The sequence below is a fragment of the Clavelina lepadiformis genome, chromosome 1 (assembly GCF_947623445.1).
Source record: "Clavelina lepadiformis chromosome 1, kaClaLepa1.1, whole genome shotgun sequence".
Lineage (NCBI taxonomy): Eukaryota > Metazoa > Chordata > Ascidiacea > Aplousobranchia > Clavelinidae > Clavelina > Clavelina lepadiformis.
In genome coordinates this window covers 10,901,968-10,921,302 of record NC_135240.1, presented here as the reverse complement: position 1 = coordinate 10,921,302, position 19,335 = coordinate 10,901,968, and the positions used below count along the sequence as shown (strand labels likewise).

Genomic DNA, 19,335 nt, shown 5'->3' with positions numbered 1-19,335 from the left:
TCCAACAAAACAAAAGTGGCAACAACAGCAAAAAGAGCTTGCTACTTTAGGCTGCATCGCTATTTTTTTAGGAGAGGCTGGCCGTTTTTGCTTGTATGTTTATATCATAACATTGGCTCAGTAACTGAGTGGTTTGATTGCTTACCGTGCAATAATGCGGCTCGGGTTTCGTATTTGATACTCAGTGGCACTACCGTTGGAATGCCCTTGGGCAAGACACTAACAACATTTGCTGCTGTTCAGTGGACTTCGTGAACAGTTCTAAACTCGGGTTATACAAAATAAAAAATCAATAACCAAATAAAAAATGGGGGCAATCAGAACTAGCAGAAAGGCCAGTTCAGTATCTGGGGCTGGTGTGAGAAGGAATCATTGTCGGGTTTAAGTCAGGTAAAGACTTTCCTCAGTCCGAGGACAGAATTTACCATACTAAACTAAGTATAGTGTTAATTTGATTTTTCATCTAAAACGGATATCAATTTAATCTTTGAAAAAATCTCTCCAAAAAGATCTCTTTAAACTAAAACTTCCATCTTTATCAATGACTGGATGACGTACTTTTTGTAAAATAGTCACTTCCTAAAAAATAATTGTTCCACTTAAAACCAGTTTTAAAAGTTACACACAACAAATTTTGTCTTTGGGTGCAATATTGTCTTGAACATCCAGCTTACGATACTTACATTTCAATTGTTGTCTGTAGACAATGTCATGCTATAACTATAGTGTGAGCATGTCAAACTGCCCAGCACTTGCCTGTCATATTTGTAATGCATGATGTCACAATGGCTACCTAACTTTGTATTATTCCCAAATAGTAAGGTAACCATATGTTTCAAACACATCTGATCCAGCAAAAACAGCATTTTCCTTGGAATATGTAAAGACATACACAATATAACAACTTCTGTTTTACTGGATGAACGATAGAGATCTAAGTTTTCAAAATCTAAATGCTTTTTACATTCTGAAGTCTAATCTGGAATGTTTTAGGTTCTAAAGGAACAACGCAAACGTTTGAATTTTAAGTTACATTACAATAAACTATAAAAGGAAATTGTGGTCAGTGACGTCGGGAATTGTGTTAAATGTAATTTTATGAGACGATCGTGAAACATGTCATGGCCTCACTTAAGCTCAAAAAAGCTGTTGCAGAAGATCACGATTAGCGAAAACATTCGGATATTTTGAATATTATCATAAATGAATTTCCTGATTAAAATGTCTGTTTTCTGTACTTGCAAACTGGTGTTTCTTTTGTAGAGCTGAAGTGAATAACAGTTAATTGCAACATTTATTGAGCATAATTTGATTATATTCGAGCTACTGTTAATGATGGAGGGTCTAGGAGCATTTGGAATCACAGAAGACAAGCTTGAAATGCTAAAGAACTTTGTTCAGCTCTGCAAATTTAACTCATCCATTTTGCATGCACCACAGTTGAAATTTATGAAAGACTGGTTGGAACAAGAGTAAGACTATTGTTTTATACTGTACAAATACATTTATAAACTATTTCATGCTATGTTATTTATTATCCAGGATTTCCCAAACTAAGGTTTGCGGACCCCTGGGGGTCCGTGACGATATGAGAAAAAATGCAAAAAGTTGGACACAGATAATGGCTGCAGTGATCTATTCGTAATTGAAATGATTTTGTAGGCTTTTGCACTCTTATAAGCAACACTATCAAACCCATTGATGTGATTAGTTTTGTTAGTAAACCTAATTTGAACAGTGTTATTTATTTTTTAATTTGTATTATCCTTTCACGCTGGTTTCGCAGAAAAATTTGAATCGACATAAGACTGGGGTCTGAGAAATAACAGATTAACGAATAGGGGTCCGTGGCCTAAAAAGATTAGAAAATCCTTCATTATATTATGTGCACCTAAATTATGTAGGCTACAATAACATACCTTTACACAAAAAGTCTTAATAGTTTCAAGCCTTCATACTCATTTCTTAATATTATGTTCTCCATTTTGTTTAACAGCTTGAATTGCACTATACCAGAAATAAAAAAACCAAGTGAGAATGGCGATGGATCTAAAAGTTATGCTAAAGCTGCATCAGAAGGTAGCACTGCCTGGGCCAAAAACGATGATGATGATGATGAAGAGTCGAGTGCAGAATCCTCATCATCTGAAGAAAGTGATTTGGGTAAGAAAACTCATGCTACTGTTCTATGTCAAATATATTGTTCCCCTGTATTTTTAATGTTTTACTTATTTTGTATGTACGATTTTGAGCAAAGTTACAATACATACAAGTGAAAGAACTGTTGTTTTGATTTAGTTAGATTATATATTTCATATTTTACTGATTTTAAATGCAATGCTACGCCTTTATATCTTGCAGTATGGCTGTGTGAAAGCATCACAGTCGGTTTAAAATAAGAAATCTGCTTACATCGTTATAGAACCATTGTTGTTATCAGATGAATTACTGTGCAAAAAATTATTAAATTTTGCTAATAAGTGCTTAGTTTTTGCAACCTGTATTTTTTTGACTAATAATGCTCAGGAAAATTATTTACGTAGTAACAGAACTTTACAAGTTCAAGGTACTAATATTGTGTTTTTTGCAATGAAGTATATAGCAATTGCAAATATTGTCTTGTCATCTATTTAGTTTCCTTACAAATTAGATTTGGTGCGAGTTTGTATACATCTAACTAGACTGCTGATATAAATACATACAGGTTTCATGATATTTCATATTTGTGGATACAGGTTTTGAAGACAGTAAATATTGACATTAGTATTTATTGTTTACTAAAACTTTCTGCGACAGTTCTGTTTCAAGTGAAAAAGCTAGAATTAGTTTGCCAGTTTTGATAACTGGTTTGTTGTCTGTGCCTTACAGACTTGGACATGGAGGGTGTTATTCCTGGAGACACTGATCCACCGCAGGAGATGGGAGCTGATGGTAAAGAACCAACTGAGGAAGAACAGGAACAGGTAGCGATATGAGTATCAGTGCATCATAGCATTTTAATTCAGTTACTCAGCGAATTGTTGTGATGTCTTGTCACAGACTCATAGCTAATATATTTTGTCATTGCTTTAATTTGCTGATTTCATTTACAGGCAATGAAAATGAGACAATTAGGCATGGAAGCTTTGAGCAACGGAGATAACGAAGGTGCAGTGAAGCATTTCACTGCCGGCATATTGCTGGACAACACTAGGACCGTCTTGTTTGTGAAACGTGCTACGTAAGTTCATTTGGCTTTATACTATTTTACTGAGCACAAAACATGAATTTACATCAAAATTTACACAGGAGTGTCTATTGTGTAGTGATACAAAGGTGCATACTTTTACAGGGAAGTTATGTAGTTCTGTTAAACCTATTTGTTTGTTGTTTGATAATCCTTTCCCCAAAAAAAACATAAAACTTTTTATGAGTTTTATGACACATTTTTATGGTTAACATTTTCATAAAGCTTAGGTAACTTTAGCAGCAAGTATAATGCAACGTCATACTATAGTGAAATGCATTCCACAGAGCTTACTTAAGACTGGGAAAGCCTAATGCATGTATTAGAGATGCAAGGAAAGCACTAAACATCAACCCTGATTCAGCCGCAGCTTACAAGGTAAAACTGGAAAACATTTTTGGTTGGTCCTTGCTTATTACAAGATGCAATTTTAACATTGCATTTTGTAAGTATTTAATAAATATAATTACGGTATTTATTTGAAAATTTCTTAGACACTCGGTAAGGCAGAACGGCTTCTGGGCAACTGGGACGAAGCATGTCATAACTTTGAAGTGGCACAGAAGATTGATTACGATGATGACATTCATGACTTGCTACGTGAAATCAAGCCTAAGGTATGAAGACATCTGAACAGGTGTGATGTAATAATAATTAACTTCACAATACAGTGCTTCCTTGATTATCCGGTCAAGTTGTGGCAATTTTTTATGAAATTTGAGCGGATAAGCAAAAATCGGACAATTGAATTCTTATATTTAAGAGATTAAACAGTTCTTTTACATTTCATGTTGTCGTTCCAATATGAAGCTATCTCAAAATTTTAGATACAATATAGGGTTTAGTGTTTAAGCTATTTGTCTGTCACGTCAGAAAATTATGGTAGATTTATGCTCTTTTTTAACGACTATAATTTCTTAGCATAACAATATATGATTGTACTGTAAATGGAAATTATAAGTAGCCAAAATGAATTTTTTGTCTGTGGAAGTACCGAGGCTTTGAAATATGCTAGTTTTAGTTTTCGTAAAAAGAAAAAGCCTGCTTTGGAGAGTTTATGCTAAGAATGTAATTGTAAGTTGAGATCAGGGCAATGCCATCGACTGCTTGTCATTGATCTATATTGGCATGTTTTGTGGTTCGTTGTGGACGTTTTAGTTGTTCCATTTGGGAAACTGGGAAGGCTGAGCACATAACACTGTGGCCTGTTAGCTAGGCGAAAGCGCTACAGGTTAGCCATATAGCCATCACTGTATCTATAGTATACTATACTTCCAAGTTCTAAAAGTTGGCATTGTATGAATCCGGGATTGTTGATAACGTCTGCAGTGTTATGTACCAGGATACCAGTTTATATAATTGTAAACGGTGGCATTTGGCACTACACTTAATTTAACGAAGTATTCAAATTAATTCGCACATATTAGGACTCCACAGATTTTTTGTGCTACAGATCAGCTGTACATGCAAGTAAAGTTTTGTTCTTTATTAATTCAAGTATTTTTATTTTCTAGTCCAGCGTGGTCCAACTTCTTTTCATCGCGGGCCAAAATCAGAAATTTTTTTTATCTTGCGGGCCAATGTTTTTAAATTAGAACTGAAGAACAATGTGACATTAATATTAGAACTGAAAAAAGTTCTCTTTTTATTAAAACTGAAATTAGAATAGTTCAAAATTTAGCTATTAAATGCTGATCAATGTGACATCTGCGGTCGAGGTTCTTCGTCGACAATAGCGATGGTATCCACGGGAATCGTAGTTGTGGCCATGCGAAGGCAAGCCTGAAGAGCCTCGTTTCCAAGTTGATTTCGATTTTTTGTTTTAATATTGTTCATTGCTGAAAACGTACATTCACAAATGTATGTACCTACTTCCAAACATAGAGTACAGCTTCATAGCAGCATCTTTTAAAAGGGGAAACCTCTCCTTTGAGACAAACTTGCGGCCCGTGGGCCTGCTGTAGTTGGACCAAGCTGGGCTAGGACAACAAGGCGTGTAACTAAAACCTAAGAGAACTTTTTGGACAAAGTGGTATTGTTACGCATTACAAAGGATCATTCACAAAGTTTTTGTCAATAACAATATTATTACACAATAACAAAGAAACAAAAATTGAAGTTATGTTGCCAGATTGAATCAAAGCTTACTATCAGTTCACGGGCCAAAAATCGGTGCTCGCGGGCCAACTTTGGCCCGCGGGCCTGCAGTTGGACCACGCTGTTCTAGTCTATCAATATATACAAAGTGTACTAACGCCAACATGTATAAGCGTAGAAAAATTCACTTTATTCCTATTTTTTTATGTTAGATTTAAGTTGATATCATATTTCTAACATGTAGAACACAAAAGACAAATAAATCACCACAAGAATCTTTAGCTTGAATGTTCTACAGTATTCTGCATTTGTATCATATATTAAAGGACTGTCTGTAGGATGAATTACATGTTTATTGTCTCATTCTATGGAACTCTCATTCTCTTATGCAACCCTGGAAATTTCCAAATTGCAATTAAACAGTAGAAATTGTTACATTCAACTTTTGGATGTATCTATACTTAAAGTTAAGGATGTTGCATTGATGGCATGTTTTACAGTCTATAACATTTTGGGAAATAAACATGATATTAAACTAAACAGTCCACTATGAGGTTAATTTTGTCAAACGACAGATTTATATTGAAACCTTAAAATCTTGGAGATTTCAACTGATTAAAACATATTATTCTGAAACAAAACATGCATTTTTTGATAAAAACTCAAAGTTTAAGATTGGACTTAAACGGATGCAAAAATTGAAAACGGTCCCAGAATGCCTATTTTCTGCAGATGTTTGTGCTTGTGAAATAGTAACACAACTGGGACTTTCAAACTACAACCAACATTTTCCTGTAAAAATTTTCAATTCTGGAGTAAATCAATGCCCCACGTTTTCACATGTCGATCTTACCATGTGTAATCAACCAACATGATGCAAATGCATATACAGAACACCTTGTTGGGGCATCACTATGGTTGTGAATATTGTGTGAAATCTAGAATCAATATTACCCGGTTTTAGCTGAACTAGTGTGCTGACCTCAGCACAAAATTTCATACCATGATGGTCCAACTACCACTTCAAACTATTGAGAATTAGAAACATTTGGGAATGTTTTGATATAAGCCAAATCACAATATAATATGTGATGTGAAAAATTGTCAAACTGAAATCAATAGAGAATATTCTTCTTAATTCTTTACATAGTTTTTCACAATGTGTTAGTTAGACAAAAGACAAAAACTTTTCAAATAGAACAAACATATATTTTAACACAACCTTTTATAACACATTATCACAGTAAGTCGCAGTACATTAAAAATTATGCTTTTGTGCAACAGAATACGAGATACTTCACCCACAATCAATTGAAATATATGTAGATAAAAATACTGCTATGATATGATTTTGGATGTTATAGTTCATCTCTCTGTCCTGAAGACTTAATTCTGTTGACTTTTTCCAACAAAGCAGGCAGTTTAATTGATATGGCCTCATCTAAATGGTCCATTGGACATCCAGAAAAATAACCACATTGCTGCTGCAGTGTTTCAAAACTAAGGAGGGAATGTTTTGAGAAAAAGTCGATGTAGGTTTTGACATCTGGGAGGTCAAATTGGCTTATGCCATGTCTTGACTGAACACTCCTAAAGACATTGTATGCTTCTGGATGTGTAATCATATGCATTGCAACATTGTCTTGGTCTTTAAAAAATGTCCATTCCTCTTTGAATTTTGTGAGGTACTCGTTCACTAACAAGGCATGAACTCTAACCCGAGCTGCATGTTGTCGCACAAACGCAATTTTGTTTTCCAGCCTATTTTCGATTATGCCATTGACATCCTAAATCAAGAAACACAAAATTGTTTACTTGAAAATTTCTTTCTATTCTTAAGAACTTTACTTTACTCCGCATCGTTTCATTTATAAATTTTAATAAAGACAAGATGTAAGTAACCTGCAAGAGTGACACTTCCTCCTGTTTAAACAATTGTACGTTTGTGTTTGATTTATATTCATATGGCCAAAATGAACCTGTGTAGACCCTTGGAGGTTCCGTGACATTAATCAAAGGTGCCAAGCTCCAGAACAAAGCACCATATACTCGCATCAGTTCTTGAGAAGCAATGCTGTCAGCTTTGTTTAGAATTAACCTGGAAATACAGTTAACATGCAATGCAAAGTCGTACACATTGTATTTTGTTTGTTGAAACTGGGAATACCGAATCTGGGATTCTTTGCCTTTCAACTGCTTAAACAGAGTTTCCAGTTCTAGGCCAACATCCAACTTGGTTGGATCAAACACAATAAAAAGTAATTCTGCTCTGTCTATAAACCACTGGATAACTTCATTAAAAGGATATCCTCTTTCTTGTTGCTTTCTGTTCTCAATGATTCCTAAAAATATTTATAAGTTTTTAAAAGCCGAAAAGTTTATCTTGAAAATACCTTGGTATAATATTTCTTTAGCATTGTGCATGAGTTAACATTTTTTACCTGGAGTATCAACAAACGTAATTTTCTTCAGCAAAGGGTGTGGTAGACCAACTCCCTTAAAACGTTCCATAAAATTTTGGCCATATTTCTCAAGAGGAAAAAATTCTTTCTTTTTATCCGATATTAAAACTACACCCTCTGTGTTTTTCACTTTTTCTCCATAATTTACAACAGTAAACTCTGATGTTGTTGGTTCCGCGCCTATATTGATTTTGTTAGAAATGTGTATTTTAAAATGTTCCAGGTGAAACTCAAACAAACTATAGACAACAACTTGCCTACTCTTAGGATATCAGTATCTAATATGTAGTTGATCATTGTGGTTTTTCCTGTACTCCAAGGTCCAAGAAATAGCACCATGGGTTTAGCTTTGATTTGTCCGGCTTAACATAATGCAAACTTGTAAATTATACAGAGCATTAAATTATGTGTGCACTAGCACATATAATTTTAGTTTTTTATGCTTGTTGGTCAGACGATTTCTCCTATAAATCGACAAATTTCCTATGCTGGACTACATAGAACTGCATAGAAATACTTAAGTCTGCCCACAAAAAATACACATACTAAGGCAGCCAACAAACCTTATCTTCATAACTTACCAGTCATGTCAGTTCTAATTGGAAGATCATTGTAATTGTACGCATCTTCCAGAGGTTTAATTGTTTTTTCATAAACTTCTACAAGTTTATCCAAGATGAGTTGATCAGAATTATAGCTAGGTCGATCATAGCGCAAAGTTTTATGGATATTTTCACGCTTCCGTAGCCCAAGATTATCACTGGTGTGTACAGTTGAATGTGTTCCTTCATCTTTACGGAAGTAGCATCCTGTAAATACAGAATTTAGGCCAGAACCATTGTGCAACTGCAAGGTTATTGTTTAAAAGTGACTGCTTCACCAAGAGCATTTAACAAAGCTCATTGTTAGAAAAGGGTGCAGTTAGATAACGATAAAGAATACTTGTATACAATGCTAGTTTTTATATTTTTTAATTCAGGGTTTAATTTGCTTAAATGTATTTGAGTTAGATTTAGGTATGTGATAACAATAGCTGTAGATTAATAATAACTATTGGCTGTCATACTAATTTCACAGAGAGATTTTAGTGTATTTGTGCACAACAATAGTTAAAAATGAAAATTATATAGAGCTTTCTAATTCTTTCTCCAAAAACGATTATTAAGAATTAAAGACAAATAAATCGAGCATATCATTTAGTTGTGGGTCAGTGAAACTGGATGGAGAGCAATTTTCATAGCTGGTAGAATGAATTAGGTTCATTTTTAGTCAAAAGATTTCATGCAAATACTGTAAAATGCTTGGAAGATAACAGCTAAGATTGTTAGAAGTTGTATGAAATGTATTTTGAGCGATAGGACGTAATTGCATGATTATTGGAGAAATTGTGACGGTCAATGTAATAATTACAATATTGCGCATTCTGTTGTCAACAACATCTCTAAGCCTAACTTTGAGATAAAATGTAAAGTTTCATGGCTGTCACTATTTCCCTGGAATGAATTATACCCTTACAGCTTTTGTACAGAGTTTCTTGTTAACCTAATCTAAATTTTTAAACATAGGAATTCACTGAATTCAACTTCTAGTTTTAATTTATAACTAAAATCATTTGCATTCCGTTACTCCTAATGACCGTGCCGTCCATTTTAACAATGGGCTGCGTGATCTACTTATGGTGAAACAGTCACTAAAAATATATTTACTGAGTAAAAAAGTAGAAATGATAATGTCACCATAAAGGTTACCTTGTAACAAGTTGATGCAAATTAGTGCACGAAAAAAGTTGACCGTCATTGTTAACTTATTATTCAGTACTGGACAGCTGAATTGGCTGTTTATAAGCATACAACTGAGCCCATTCGTTGGCCTAGTAAACAATTCCAATACTGTAATATGAAGCTTAGTCTAGTTTTGTATATTTCCTGATCGGCTACCCTACCAACGTGATATAAATGTTCAGTCCCAAGTTTTAAATGACAGTGTAACCGTCCATCGCTTATTGGCCCAAGTGTTGAACGCAATCAGACTACCACATTGAATGGTATGGTGTACATAATATGTTACCGTACGCGTATATACTGATACTGTATATGCCAATAATGAAGTTATGAGTCTCTTATACTTTTGCACTTTGCCTTTAAGGCCTGAATGAAAAGGAGTTATGCGGCCATACAAGTTAAATTATAACGTAATAAATCCTTAATACTCCATCCTGATATGAACGTATAAAAGTAAGAGACCCGACCTTGTTTAGGTAACAATTTTTGATACAAAAAAAAACTGGCAAATATTTTACGCGCTTCAGTAAAATCGCTGAAACCTAGTGGACCTTATATGAATGCGAATTTAGCCCTTATGCTTGAAACTCGCCACAAAATATGGGCACGAAGTTTTGCGATTTGCTTGTCTGCTCATGCACTTACAGTTACAGTTGCTGCTTTGTCAAGATTGAGATTCACCATAGAGAATGACTGATTGGCTGTGGGGAAGTACCAAAGTGTTTCCATATCTGCTAGTTCATAGAAATCAAATATTACAACAACATAAAGGCTTCTATCGTTATACAAATTTGTTAAGGCCTAAAAAATTCATCAAAATTATTAAGGGTTTTTATTTAGTTCTGTGTTTTAGGGTACTAAAATACGGGAGCATCGAATGGCGAGGGAACGGAAGCAGAAGGAAAAAGAAGTCAAAGAGCGACTTAACCGTGTACGCAAAGCGCAGAAAGCTCAGGAGAAAGCAAGAAAAGAACAAGCAAAGAGGGACAAGGTACAGTGAATGAAACGACTTGAGATTGTACGTTTAATTTCCTTTTGGAATAGTTGGGGTATGATGCAGTATTAATCAGATGCAGTTATGTTTTTTAAAGCTTTGGCATACGATATTGTCATTACGTTTTGTAGGAGGCTGAGGAAAAATTTCGACAGCAAATGCCAAATATGTTCAATTTTGCTGGAGAAGCACCAATGCCTGGCGCTGATGATGCTGTACCCGATGAAAAGGCGAATGATGATGGCGAACCAAAGATCTTTGAAGTTCCTGATGATATTGATCTGGATTAAATTTATCCCATTTTCGTTAATGACACCGATTTGGGAGTGACGAACAACGATATCAATAAAGACCTTTTACCGTCTTCAGTATAATTGATCAGGATATCATTTTGTACATACGTAAGAAGGCGTCGTTTACAAACTACCAAACTTTTTTAAAGTTGCTTTAAAAAAAATACAGAAGAAAAGAAAAAGAAATTCGATGATTTCAGTCCCAATTTGGATATTTCACCATTATAATAAAGTCGAATTCTTTGAGTTCAGTTTTGATCGGTATCTAAGTTTCGCAATTGTGTTCATACTGTCTGTGCTTTCTTCTGCAGTACATCTCTGGCTAAACAGACTTTTGTTTCACGCAAATTCTGTCCGATGACATTATGTTTCGCTGGCGACTTCATCCGCTTTTTTATTCGTTTTATGTTATCTGTGATCGACCAGTTAATTTGTAAAACGAAATCACGGAAACATGTACTGGGCACAAAAGACTTGTTTGCATACATAACTTAACTTAGCGTTTGCAAAAAGTAGCCTATTTTATTAAATTTAGATTCAGACCTGTGCCAAGGGTTTTTACAACCTTTTCGGGGAATAGCGAAAACAGGCGTAGTTTTCATAGCTTTGTTCCTATCCTTTGTTATCCTTGTTATTATCCTTTGTTTAAAAGGGGTCGGGCTTGCGGTTGAGTGTTGGCGGCGTTTACGATCGAGGTTAGTCAAACAATGAGTAAAGTTGGATGGAGCCAGCAACGACTATCTAGCAACTCTAATTACACTTTGCGCAGCGCATATTTATGACGTAATATTGTAACGTGGTTACTACAGTGCTTGTTAAAGAAGATTGTTTTTTGCAAGTCGAACCCGACACAGCAAACAACTAATTGACGTAAGAAAATGCGAAAAGATTGTCTACGGTTAAGTTTTTGGAAAATTAATTTAAGAAAGTTAGTTATAACTTGCAGCAAGCATTTTATTTGCGTTTAAATTGTTGAAAAAAAAAGAATAGAAATTAGCCTAGTAAGATGGGTTATATGTTTAGCGATGGTAGAAGCAGACGCCTTCGTCGCTGGATGGGTGGGAGGTAATTGGACTACTTTTTGAAACAACTTTGTAGTTATATTTCAAATTTTTTGCTGAACATACCTATTTTCTACAATATCTGGGTATCTGTAGTTAAACTGATTAATTTGCTGTACAAATTTTGATTTATTATTGATGTCATCTCTTACAGAACTTTCTGTTTTGGCAGGTGCTTCAAGCGTTATTGCTTCACATCCTTTGGATACGGTCAAAGTAAGCCTATAGCAACTGGGATTAGCCTGAAAGCTAAGGTCTCGTTTAGCTGTCAAAAGGTCGTAATAAAATGAAAATTTACAATACTTAAATATTCTGATAATTAGCCTTCAAAGCTATATGCTATGAGAAATCACCAAGTAACCAACATTTTTTGTAGAAGTGATGCCAATACTGTGTGACGCAGGCCTACTATAGCGTAGTTATGCGTAAAAAGATTAATTTTTTCGGGTGGTATGCCTTACAACGTTTGATAGAACATTGCTGTAAACGAAAATATACTTTATAGTCAGTAACATTACGGCATATGCTGGGCACGTTTTCTGATATTTCATACGTTTCGAAATTTATTTCATATCAATTTTTATATTCAGAATGTGATAGGCCTAGGATTGAACGATTTTCTAAACCTAACTTAATTTCTATTTTCATTTGAGGTACGCCTACAAACCTCCACGACTTATAAAAGTGGAATCGACTGCGCTTTGACCACTTTGAAATGGGAGGGACTACGAGGTTTCTTCAAAGGAATGGCTTTTCCATTGGTGTCTGCTTCTGCTTACAATTCTTTCGTTTTCGGGTCTTACCAGTAGGTCTACGCTTTTCAAACTAATGTGCTCGTTATAGTCATTAAAGTCATATAGTCATATATTTTTTCAAAAAATCATAGTCTTAATTTTCACAGAAATGGTCGAGCTTAAACAATTGAATAAATTATTCGTAACAAAATTTGAGTATGACAATCTGAGTGTTTTTACGCTTTGCAGTCACTATCAAGCATTAATTGGGCGATGGCGTTACAATGATTCTAACCAACCGTTGGGATACAAAGATCAGTGTCTAGCTGCCATGGCCACTGGGGGCACCTCCGTGATAATCGGTGCCCCTGTGGATCTTGTTAAAGTAATATTTTCTTTTTTTCGAAAGATTTTTGTCTATCTTGTTTGTCTATGTTTGCCATTGTTCATCAGATTCGCTTGCAAGTCCAAACGGAAACCAAGAAATCCAGACTAACATTAAATACAGCACCCGCCTATCTCCAAGGATTGTCATCTGAAACAAGTAGTGTTCTGTCAATAATTAATTGTATAAAACCCTTATAAATCTAACCATCTTTTGTCATGCAAAAAGTTTACTTATATAAGTTTCCATATAGGTTTTTCGCGAACGCTCAACTTCAATGTTGTACTGTATGGAAACTGCTACTTTAAGCTACAGTAGGCTATAACTTGCTTCAACAGGCAGAACATCCGCAAGTGGCTGTACATCATTGCGAAAAGCAGAGACTCCCCGCGTAATACCGTTAGCAAAGCAACAGACGATATACCGTGGACCAATTGACTGTTTCATTGATGTCTATCGACGTAACGGTATTCGTGGGATTTACCGCGGTGCACCTACAATGATAATTCGTGATGTTCCAGGGTATACCGTGTTTCTTGTACCTTACGATTCCTTGAGGGAGTATTTTATTGGAGATCATGATAGTAAGCTAGCGGCTCTAGTGGCCAGTGCTTGGGCAGGGGGGCTTACCGGAGCAATTTCTTGGGGTGTAATGCATCCAGTGGATACAGTAAAAAGCCGGTAAATATGATTGTTCTATGTCGTAGCAGTTGATTGCGCCAAATGTTTTGTATATTTTTGATATGACTATACAGGCTCCAGGCTGATATCGGTAGAAAAACTCAAAAGTATCGTGGATTCTGGCACTGTACTGTCAGCATTTACAGAGAGCACGGGATGTCAGCATTTTTTCGGGGTTTAACCCTCAATGCATTGAGAGGATTTCCCCAATGCGGAGCCTTGTTGTGCGGGGTGGAATTTACTACACAATTGTTTCGCGGATCAAAAGGAGAGTAAATTGGGCCGACAACTTGTCTTCCTTAGGTCGAAAGGATAACACTTTTCGTTTGGCTGCCAATATCATTTGATAAAATATTTCTAATTTTGTCAAAGAGCTGGAGATCAACCAAGACAACCATATATTGGTGTAAATCAAAATCAACTGTTTGAATTATTACACTGTCTATCCTTTCCTTATTCAATGCCAGGATAGTTTCTTTACAATCACGTTTCATAGTTGTAAATGTGTTGTAATTTCGCCTGACTTCTGCGAAGTCAATTCTAACATTGGTAATGTTATATGAATAAAACATGTTTAACTCGTATCGTGGCGTGCTAATTTCTTCATGCGTGAACGCCTATGGCCAGCCATATGTGTCAGAATTCGCTGTATTTAGCATAAATTGCGTACGCGTAAGTATGATATTTTGCTGGCCGAAAGATTCATAACAACGTGTTCATAAATTGCATGCACTTTAAACTATCGTGCAAAAAAAAACATAACTCTGTTTTCGGATTGGGTCATTAGTACATGAACGCGTTGGTAATTTGTGAACGTGTTCGCCTGAACAAAACCAGCGCGAGCAGACAAGCAAAACGTGTTCCCAAATTGTAAACACGATCGCAATTTACAAGCGTGTATAGGTGAGCCAATAGTTACCTGTTTGGTCAATACAGCTAATTTTTGTGCACGATAATTCAGCGTACATGCAATTTGTGAACGCGTATATAATTTAGCAACGCGTTATTATGACACTTTCGGCCAAGCAAAGAATCAAAGCTACGTGTTCGTAAATTGGGAACGCGTTGAAAAATGCGATTTCTGACACATTTGGCTAACCATAAACGCCATCCAATGCTATCACATGCATATATCCAAACCATTTATTACACGAACACATCGGAAAACATGTGTACCATCATAGTGGTTATCACGTGTTGGACATTAGTAGTTCAATTTCGTCAACGTCTTTAGGACACGCCCCGGTAAGCACAAGTGGCCCGTCTGACGTCACTGCTACGTCATCTTCAATACGGATCCCAATACCGCGATATTCTTCAGAAACGTCTATGTCATCTTCGCGTATGTAGATCCCTAACCAGTGACATACGACACTCAAATATTCAATACATGAAAAATCCAGAGCATTTAATTCGATAGCAAATGTAGAATCCATTCAACGCAAAATGTATCATCCAGTATTCCAATGTATTCTTGCACGTTTCATAAATCACAATCTACACTTGCTTGATAATTTGATAAATCGTACCTGGTTCCACAGTGACAACCATGCCTGGTGTAAGAGGTATGGAGCGCGGTACGCACTGCGTGTCATGAACGTCCATTCCAAGCCAGTGGCTAACGTGATGGGGACAGTATTTCCGTGCGACCTGATTATTATGCTAGCGTCACTTGCAAACTTTTCTTACGAAATTAACGCCATGCTACACGCCAGCGCTAAGTTAGTAGAGTACTCAAATTGAAATATACCTCGTACGTTTCATGTCCTTTTGGTTTCCTTTTTATTATTTTGTTCGCCATTAACTCCTGAACAATAAGCATCGCCATGGCGTTGTAAATTTGATCTAATGTATTGCCAGGCTTGCACAGGCTGATGCACGCTCTTTGAGTTTTCAGCACAGCTTCATACAACGTTCGTTGTGCTGGGCTGAACCTAGATGTGTGATAAGTGACTGACTACAGTATTACTACTTTTAAGCGTTTAAATTCAATCAGCAGATATGTCAAGATATTAAAGAAAGTGAAATACAAAGATCTCTGCTAATTTCTTAGTGATGTTGTTGACCACATACTTTCCATTTACAGGCCACGTCCTTGTTATATCAGCAACATATCCGTGATACTCTGCTCCTGCGTCAACCAGCACCAATTCCCCATCCTTGATACGCTGGTTGTTGAAAATGTAGTGCAATGTATTTGCCCTAAACCAAAAACGACTAACCACTTATACATGAAATGCAATATCCAATATGCAAGCAAAGTTTCTCGTACTGGCACTGGCACAATAATTTTTTTTCTAAATGAAGTTCAACGAAATTATCAAGTTACTGATTACATCATTTTTTAATCGACTCAAATCGGTATCCACACAGAAAACAAACCTGTTGCCACCAGCTACAACTGGAGGATATGCTAACATCTGTGCACCTCTTACTCTACATTCACAATCTAGTAAAGCCTGAACTGTGCCTTCATTTATGTCGGGGGAAGAAAATGGTATAGTTTGCTTGAAAGCCTGTAATAGTACAATGGCATTATTATGAAAATGCACTGGTACATCACCACAAAGTAACAAAATTCAAACAAAAGATAAATTTTAGGTTTATTTTTGACATCTTACCTCAGCGGTTATTCTACCGGCTTCCATCATTAACACAATTTCCTTGTTTGTTTTAATATGTCGTTGCTGATGTATAGCATCATTTATAGATCGTATTTTCAATTTTTTTTTAAATGCATCAGTCAAAAATGACCTATATTATAAGTGAAAGAAAATCTCATTTTCTAACCACTTGCAATGCTTTCATGTTGGCATCGTAAAAATTTCTAAATTTAATTTAAATTGTATGTTAAACACAGTTTAGTTACCTCATGTGATTCATATGCAATTCCAGGTTTGTTGGCCTTTGAAAATCATACCAAATGTCATAGTTTTCCGACAAGTACTTCTTGAGGATATTTGACAGATGTTGCATGCCTTCTGCATGATCTATACCTGCGTTGCAAAAGTAGTTGTGAAACAAAATACGCCGCAGAAGATCAATTTAAACACACAATAAGCTTACTTTTAAGCAAGAGTCAAGCGTGGAAACAAGTTGACGCTAAAGTAAAGAAAAGTTGTCTTTCTTCCTCCAGTAAACTCATTGACAACTGTTCTTTGATATAGGATCAGTTTGTTTTAGCACTTGCCCCTAACTTTAATAAATGTTTATTAAAGAGAATTATACAATGAAGATATAGAGTCGATCTGCTATATTCAGTCACCAGATAATCCAAAGAAAAGATTTACTTTGGCACAATTATAAACCGTACAAAAGTAAACATTGTACACATAATTCTCATGGTTGTTCAGACAAATCTTCACTTAATTCGAACAAATACGCATGATACACACTCACTTCGAGGGACTATGGTTTAATAATAAAATAACAATGTATTATTGGGTACAATACAAGCCAACTTTACTGACTGTTGATGAATATTGAACAGTTTTTAATACGGGTACAGTAATGTTGAGTTAAAGTATTTGTTGCTCAGTGTATGCCTTTTTAATTTTAAATGATTTTACTGTGGATCCTTTATCGGGCTTAAGGTTACTTTTCTGGATGATTTCATTGCCTACCTACCTACTACTACCCTTTTACTGTGTAATATTAAAGATGAGCATATTAGCTCCATATCTCTCATAAACAAAGAAAAGTATATTTCTTAGCTCGATCTGGGAAAGAGTGGCCAAATATAGCAGCTAGTCAACTGTATTTACCTGTGTGCTCCACGGCCCCATCAGTGCCAGCTCTAGCCCCATGCCACAACTCTTTATGCGAATCACGCTCTTGTACAAGCAGTGTTGATTTATGAGTGGAAGATTCCTCAACTGATCGGCTGTCTAATATAAGGCAACTGTCGGGTTCCTGCAAGATATTTACAATGGTAAAAATAGATTTTTCATTACGAAAGTCTTTGCTTTGGTATTAAATGTACTTTTCGCTGCAATAAACTCGTACCAAAAAGCCAGTGAGATATCGAAAGTTGGTATTTTGGTGGAATGGGTAAGGTATGTCTTCACTCATGTATTTGATGGGTTCACCGAATAAAATTACAACATTTCCCTTCTCTTCTTTGTCATTCTAAAAAGTTTAGTTACATTTTTACAAACAAGATTAAGTCCACATTTTAAACCTTGGACCACATTCTTGTCACCCACAGAAGTCCTGCAACAACCAAAAGTAAAGGTAAATATAGTTATGATTATGACAATAAACCTTTTGTTTCTTAGATACTGCATTTATGATCCTTATCAAAGCACTTCTTCTTTCTTCATAATCTTCCTTTGTGAGACCAGGTGTAACTTCGCCTAAAACATTATGACACAAAAAACTATCAAATTATTTTTGCAGTTTGATATGAAATCCTAATATATTTATATCATAATAAGACACGCTTTGATAAATATTTTATACCTGATATGTTAGCACTTTAAAAAAAATCCACAAATATGAAAATATTAGTTTATATCTTTATAAAGTATATTTTGATACCTTTGTTTAAAAGAAATGGATGAGTATATGCAGTGGGTTGACCAAGATTTCGTGTGATGGCATTTTCCTGAAAATTCTGTGCAGAGGAACCGATAGACAAAGCACGGTGTGCAAAGAAACAGTTTGTATTTACACATGTCAAGTGATGAAAACTAGTTAAGAGACTTTTTCTCATACTCAAATTTTATGATATGATGAGCAGCAACAACCATTACCAGTGCAAAACAAGCTCGGTAAACAACCTTGAACTTCTAAGGTACCAAGAATAGCTAAATTATCTACATGTACAATTCAATAGTGCCTGGTAAAACATCTGACTGACAATAACACAATTTTGAACGTTGTTCTTCAAGCAAAGTATTACTGTTGCTAGCTTTTGTTAAATTATATCATTTAGCAGACCAAAGTTTGAGGAAATTCACAAAAAAAAATAACATTCGTCCATTGCATTGGATAATTGGAAATGATACCTTAAATAGACTACCCAAAGCCGATCGCAGCAGCAAGCAAGCGTGCCTTTTGATTACGTTGTTTTATGTTAAAAATTGATACATTAGACGACAAAACAAGAACCAGAAAATTTTCAGTAACAAAAACATAATGCCAGCCTGCGTATACACTGGTCAATGACCACTGGTCTTTTCAGATAAAAATGATACTTACAGTACAATCATAGTATAATAAAACATTATCTTTTAGTACAGGGCTTCTCAATCTGTGAAAAAAATTTAATTTTTATAAATTGAATGGTTTTTTTGATTATTTTTTATTCGTTTTACTGTTTCCATTACGTGATTCTTTTATTACTGCAAGCTACAGTTACTGTACTTCGGTGGATTGTGTGCACTTGTATGATGTTGCCAGAGACAAAAATACCACTAGATATTTGTAATTAGACGTTTATTTTTTTAACATCATTAACGTGTAGGTTACCTCTCAAGGGGTCGCATAGAAATTTCTTTGTTAAATTGAGGTCGCAGACCCAAAAAGTTTGAGAAGCCCTGTTTTAGTATACTTTAGTAGAATAGAATCAATAGACTCCCATAGGGGGTTTCCCTTCTTACAGATCTGGCAATAAAAAT

At 35.4% G+C, this 19,335-nt stretch overlaps 4 protein-coding genes across 9 annotated transcripts; 2 read left to right on the top strand and 2 right to left on the bottom strand.

The window, feature by feature from the left end:
* Positions 1-1,267: 1,267 nt before the first annotated feature.
* LOC143452763 (putative protein FAM10A4) lies at positions 1,268-10,924 on the top strand. Its single transcript, XM_076953854.1, has 8 exons — positions 1,268-1,472; positions 1,997-2,163; positions 2,869-2,963; positions 3,093-3,220; positions 3,514-3,604; positions 3,721-3,843; positions 10,420-10,557; positions 10,692-10,924. Exons 1-8 carry the CDS (start codon positions 1,333-1,335, stop codon positions 10,848-10,850), a joined length of 1,041 nt encoding a protein of 346 aa, XP_076809969.1. The 5' UTR covers positions 1,268-1,332; the 3' UTR covers positions 10,851-10,924.
* LOC143452729 (sarcalumenin-like) lies at positions 6,514-10,407 on the bottom strand. Its single transcript, XM_076953789.1, has 7 exons — positions 9,534-10,407; positions 8,367-8,594; positions 8,043-8,147; positions 7,765-7,965; positions 7,491-7,665; positions 7,226-7,421; positions 6,514-7,110 (listed from the first exon to the last, which is right to left on the bottom strand). Exons 1-7 carry the CDS (start codon positions 9,631-9,633, stop codon positions 6,682-6,684), a joined length of 1,434 nt encoding a protein of 477 aa, XP_076809904.1. The 5' UTR covers positions 9,634-10,407; the 3' UTR covers positions 6,514-6,681.
* A 142-nt stretch (positions 10,925-11,066) lies between the features above and the next one.
* LOC143452741 (solute carrier family 25 member 48-like) lies at positions 11,067-14,292 on the top strand. 4 transcript variants are annotated; one of them, XM_076953833.1, is made up of 8 exons: positions 11,067-11,723; positions 11,877-11,918; positions 12,087-12,130; positions 12,568-12,719; positions 12,898-13,033; positions 13,102-13,192; positions 13,372-13,714; positions 13,789-14,292. In XM_076953833.1, the coding sequence occupies exons 2-8, from the start codon at positions 11,879-11,881 to the stop codon at positions 13,988-13,990; spliced, it is 1,008 nt and encodes a 335-aa protein (XP_076809948.1). In that variant the 5' UTR covers positions 11,067-11,723; positions 11,877-11,878; the 3' UTR covers positions 13,991-14,292. The 4 variants fall into 4 exon arrangements, with proteins under 4 accessions (XP_076809948.1, XP_076809940.1, XP_076809932.1 ...); XM_076953825.1 differs by having other exon boundaries at positions 12,087-12,189; XM_076953817.1 differs by lacking the exon at positions 11,067-11,723 and having other exon boundaries at positions 11,731-11,918; positions 12,087-12,189.
* On the bottom strand, positions 13,041-19,229 carry LOC143452707 (xaa-Pro aminopeptidase 3-like). Of its 3 annotated transcripts, XM_076953770.1 has the most exons (12): positions 18,254-19,227; positions 17,978-18,069; positions 17,720-17,842; positions 17,479-17,626; positions 16,584-16,710; positions 16,336-16,468; positions 16,097-16,230; positions 15,788-15,916; positions 15,465-15,648; positions 15,244-15,364; positions 14,891-15,068; positions 13,041-13,183 (listed from the first exon to the last, which is right to left on the bottom strand). In XM_076953770.1, exons 1-11 carry the CDS (start codon positions 18,426-18,428, stop codon positions 14,905-14,907), a joined length of 1,530 nt encoding a protein of 509 aa, XP_076809885.1. In that variant the 5' UTR covers positions 18,429-19,227; the 3' UTR covers positions 13,041-13,183; positions 14,891-14,904. The 3 variants fall into 3 exon arrangements, with proteins under 3 accessions (XP_076809885.1, XP_076809893.1, XP_076809878.1); XM_076953778.1 differs by lacking the exon at positions 13,041-13,183 and having other exon boundaries at positions 14,840-15,068; positions 15,472-15,648; positions 18,254-19,229; XM_076953763.1 differs by lacking the exon at positions 13,041-13,183 and having other exon boundaries at positions 14,840-15,068; positions 18,254-19,226.
* Positions 19,230-19,335: the final 106 nt, after the last annotated feature.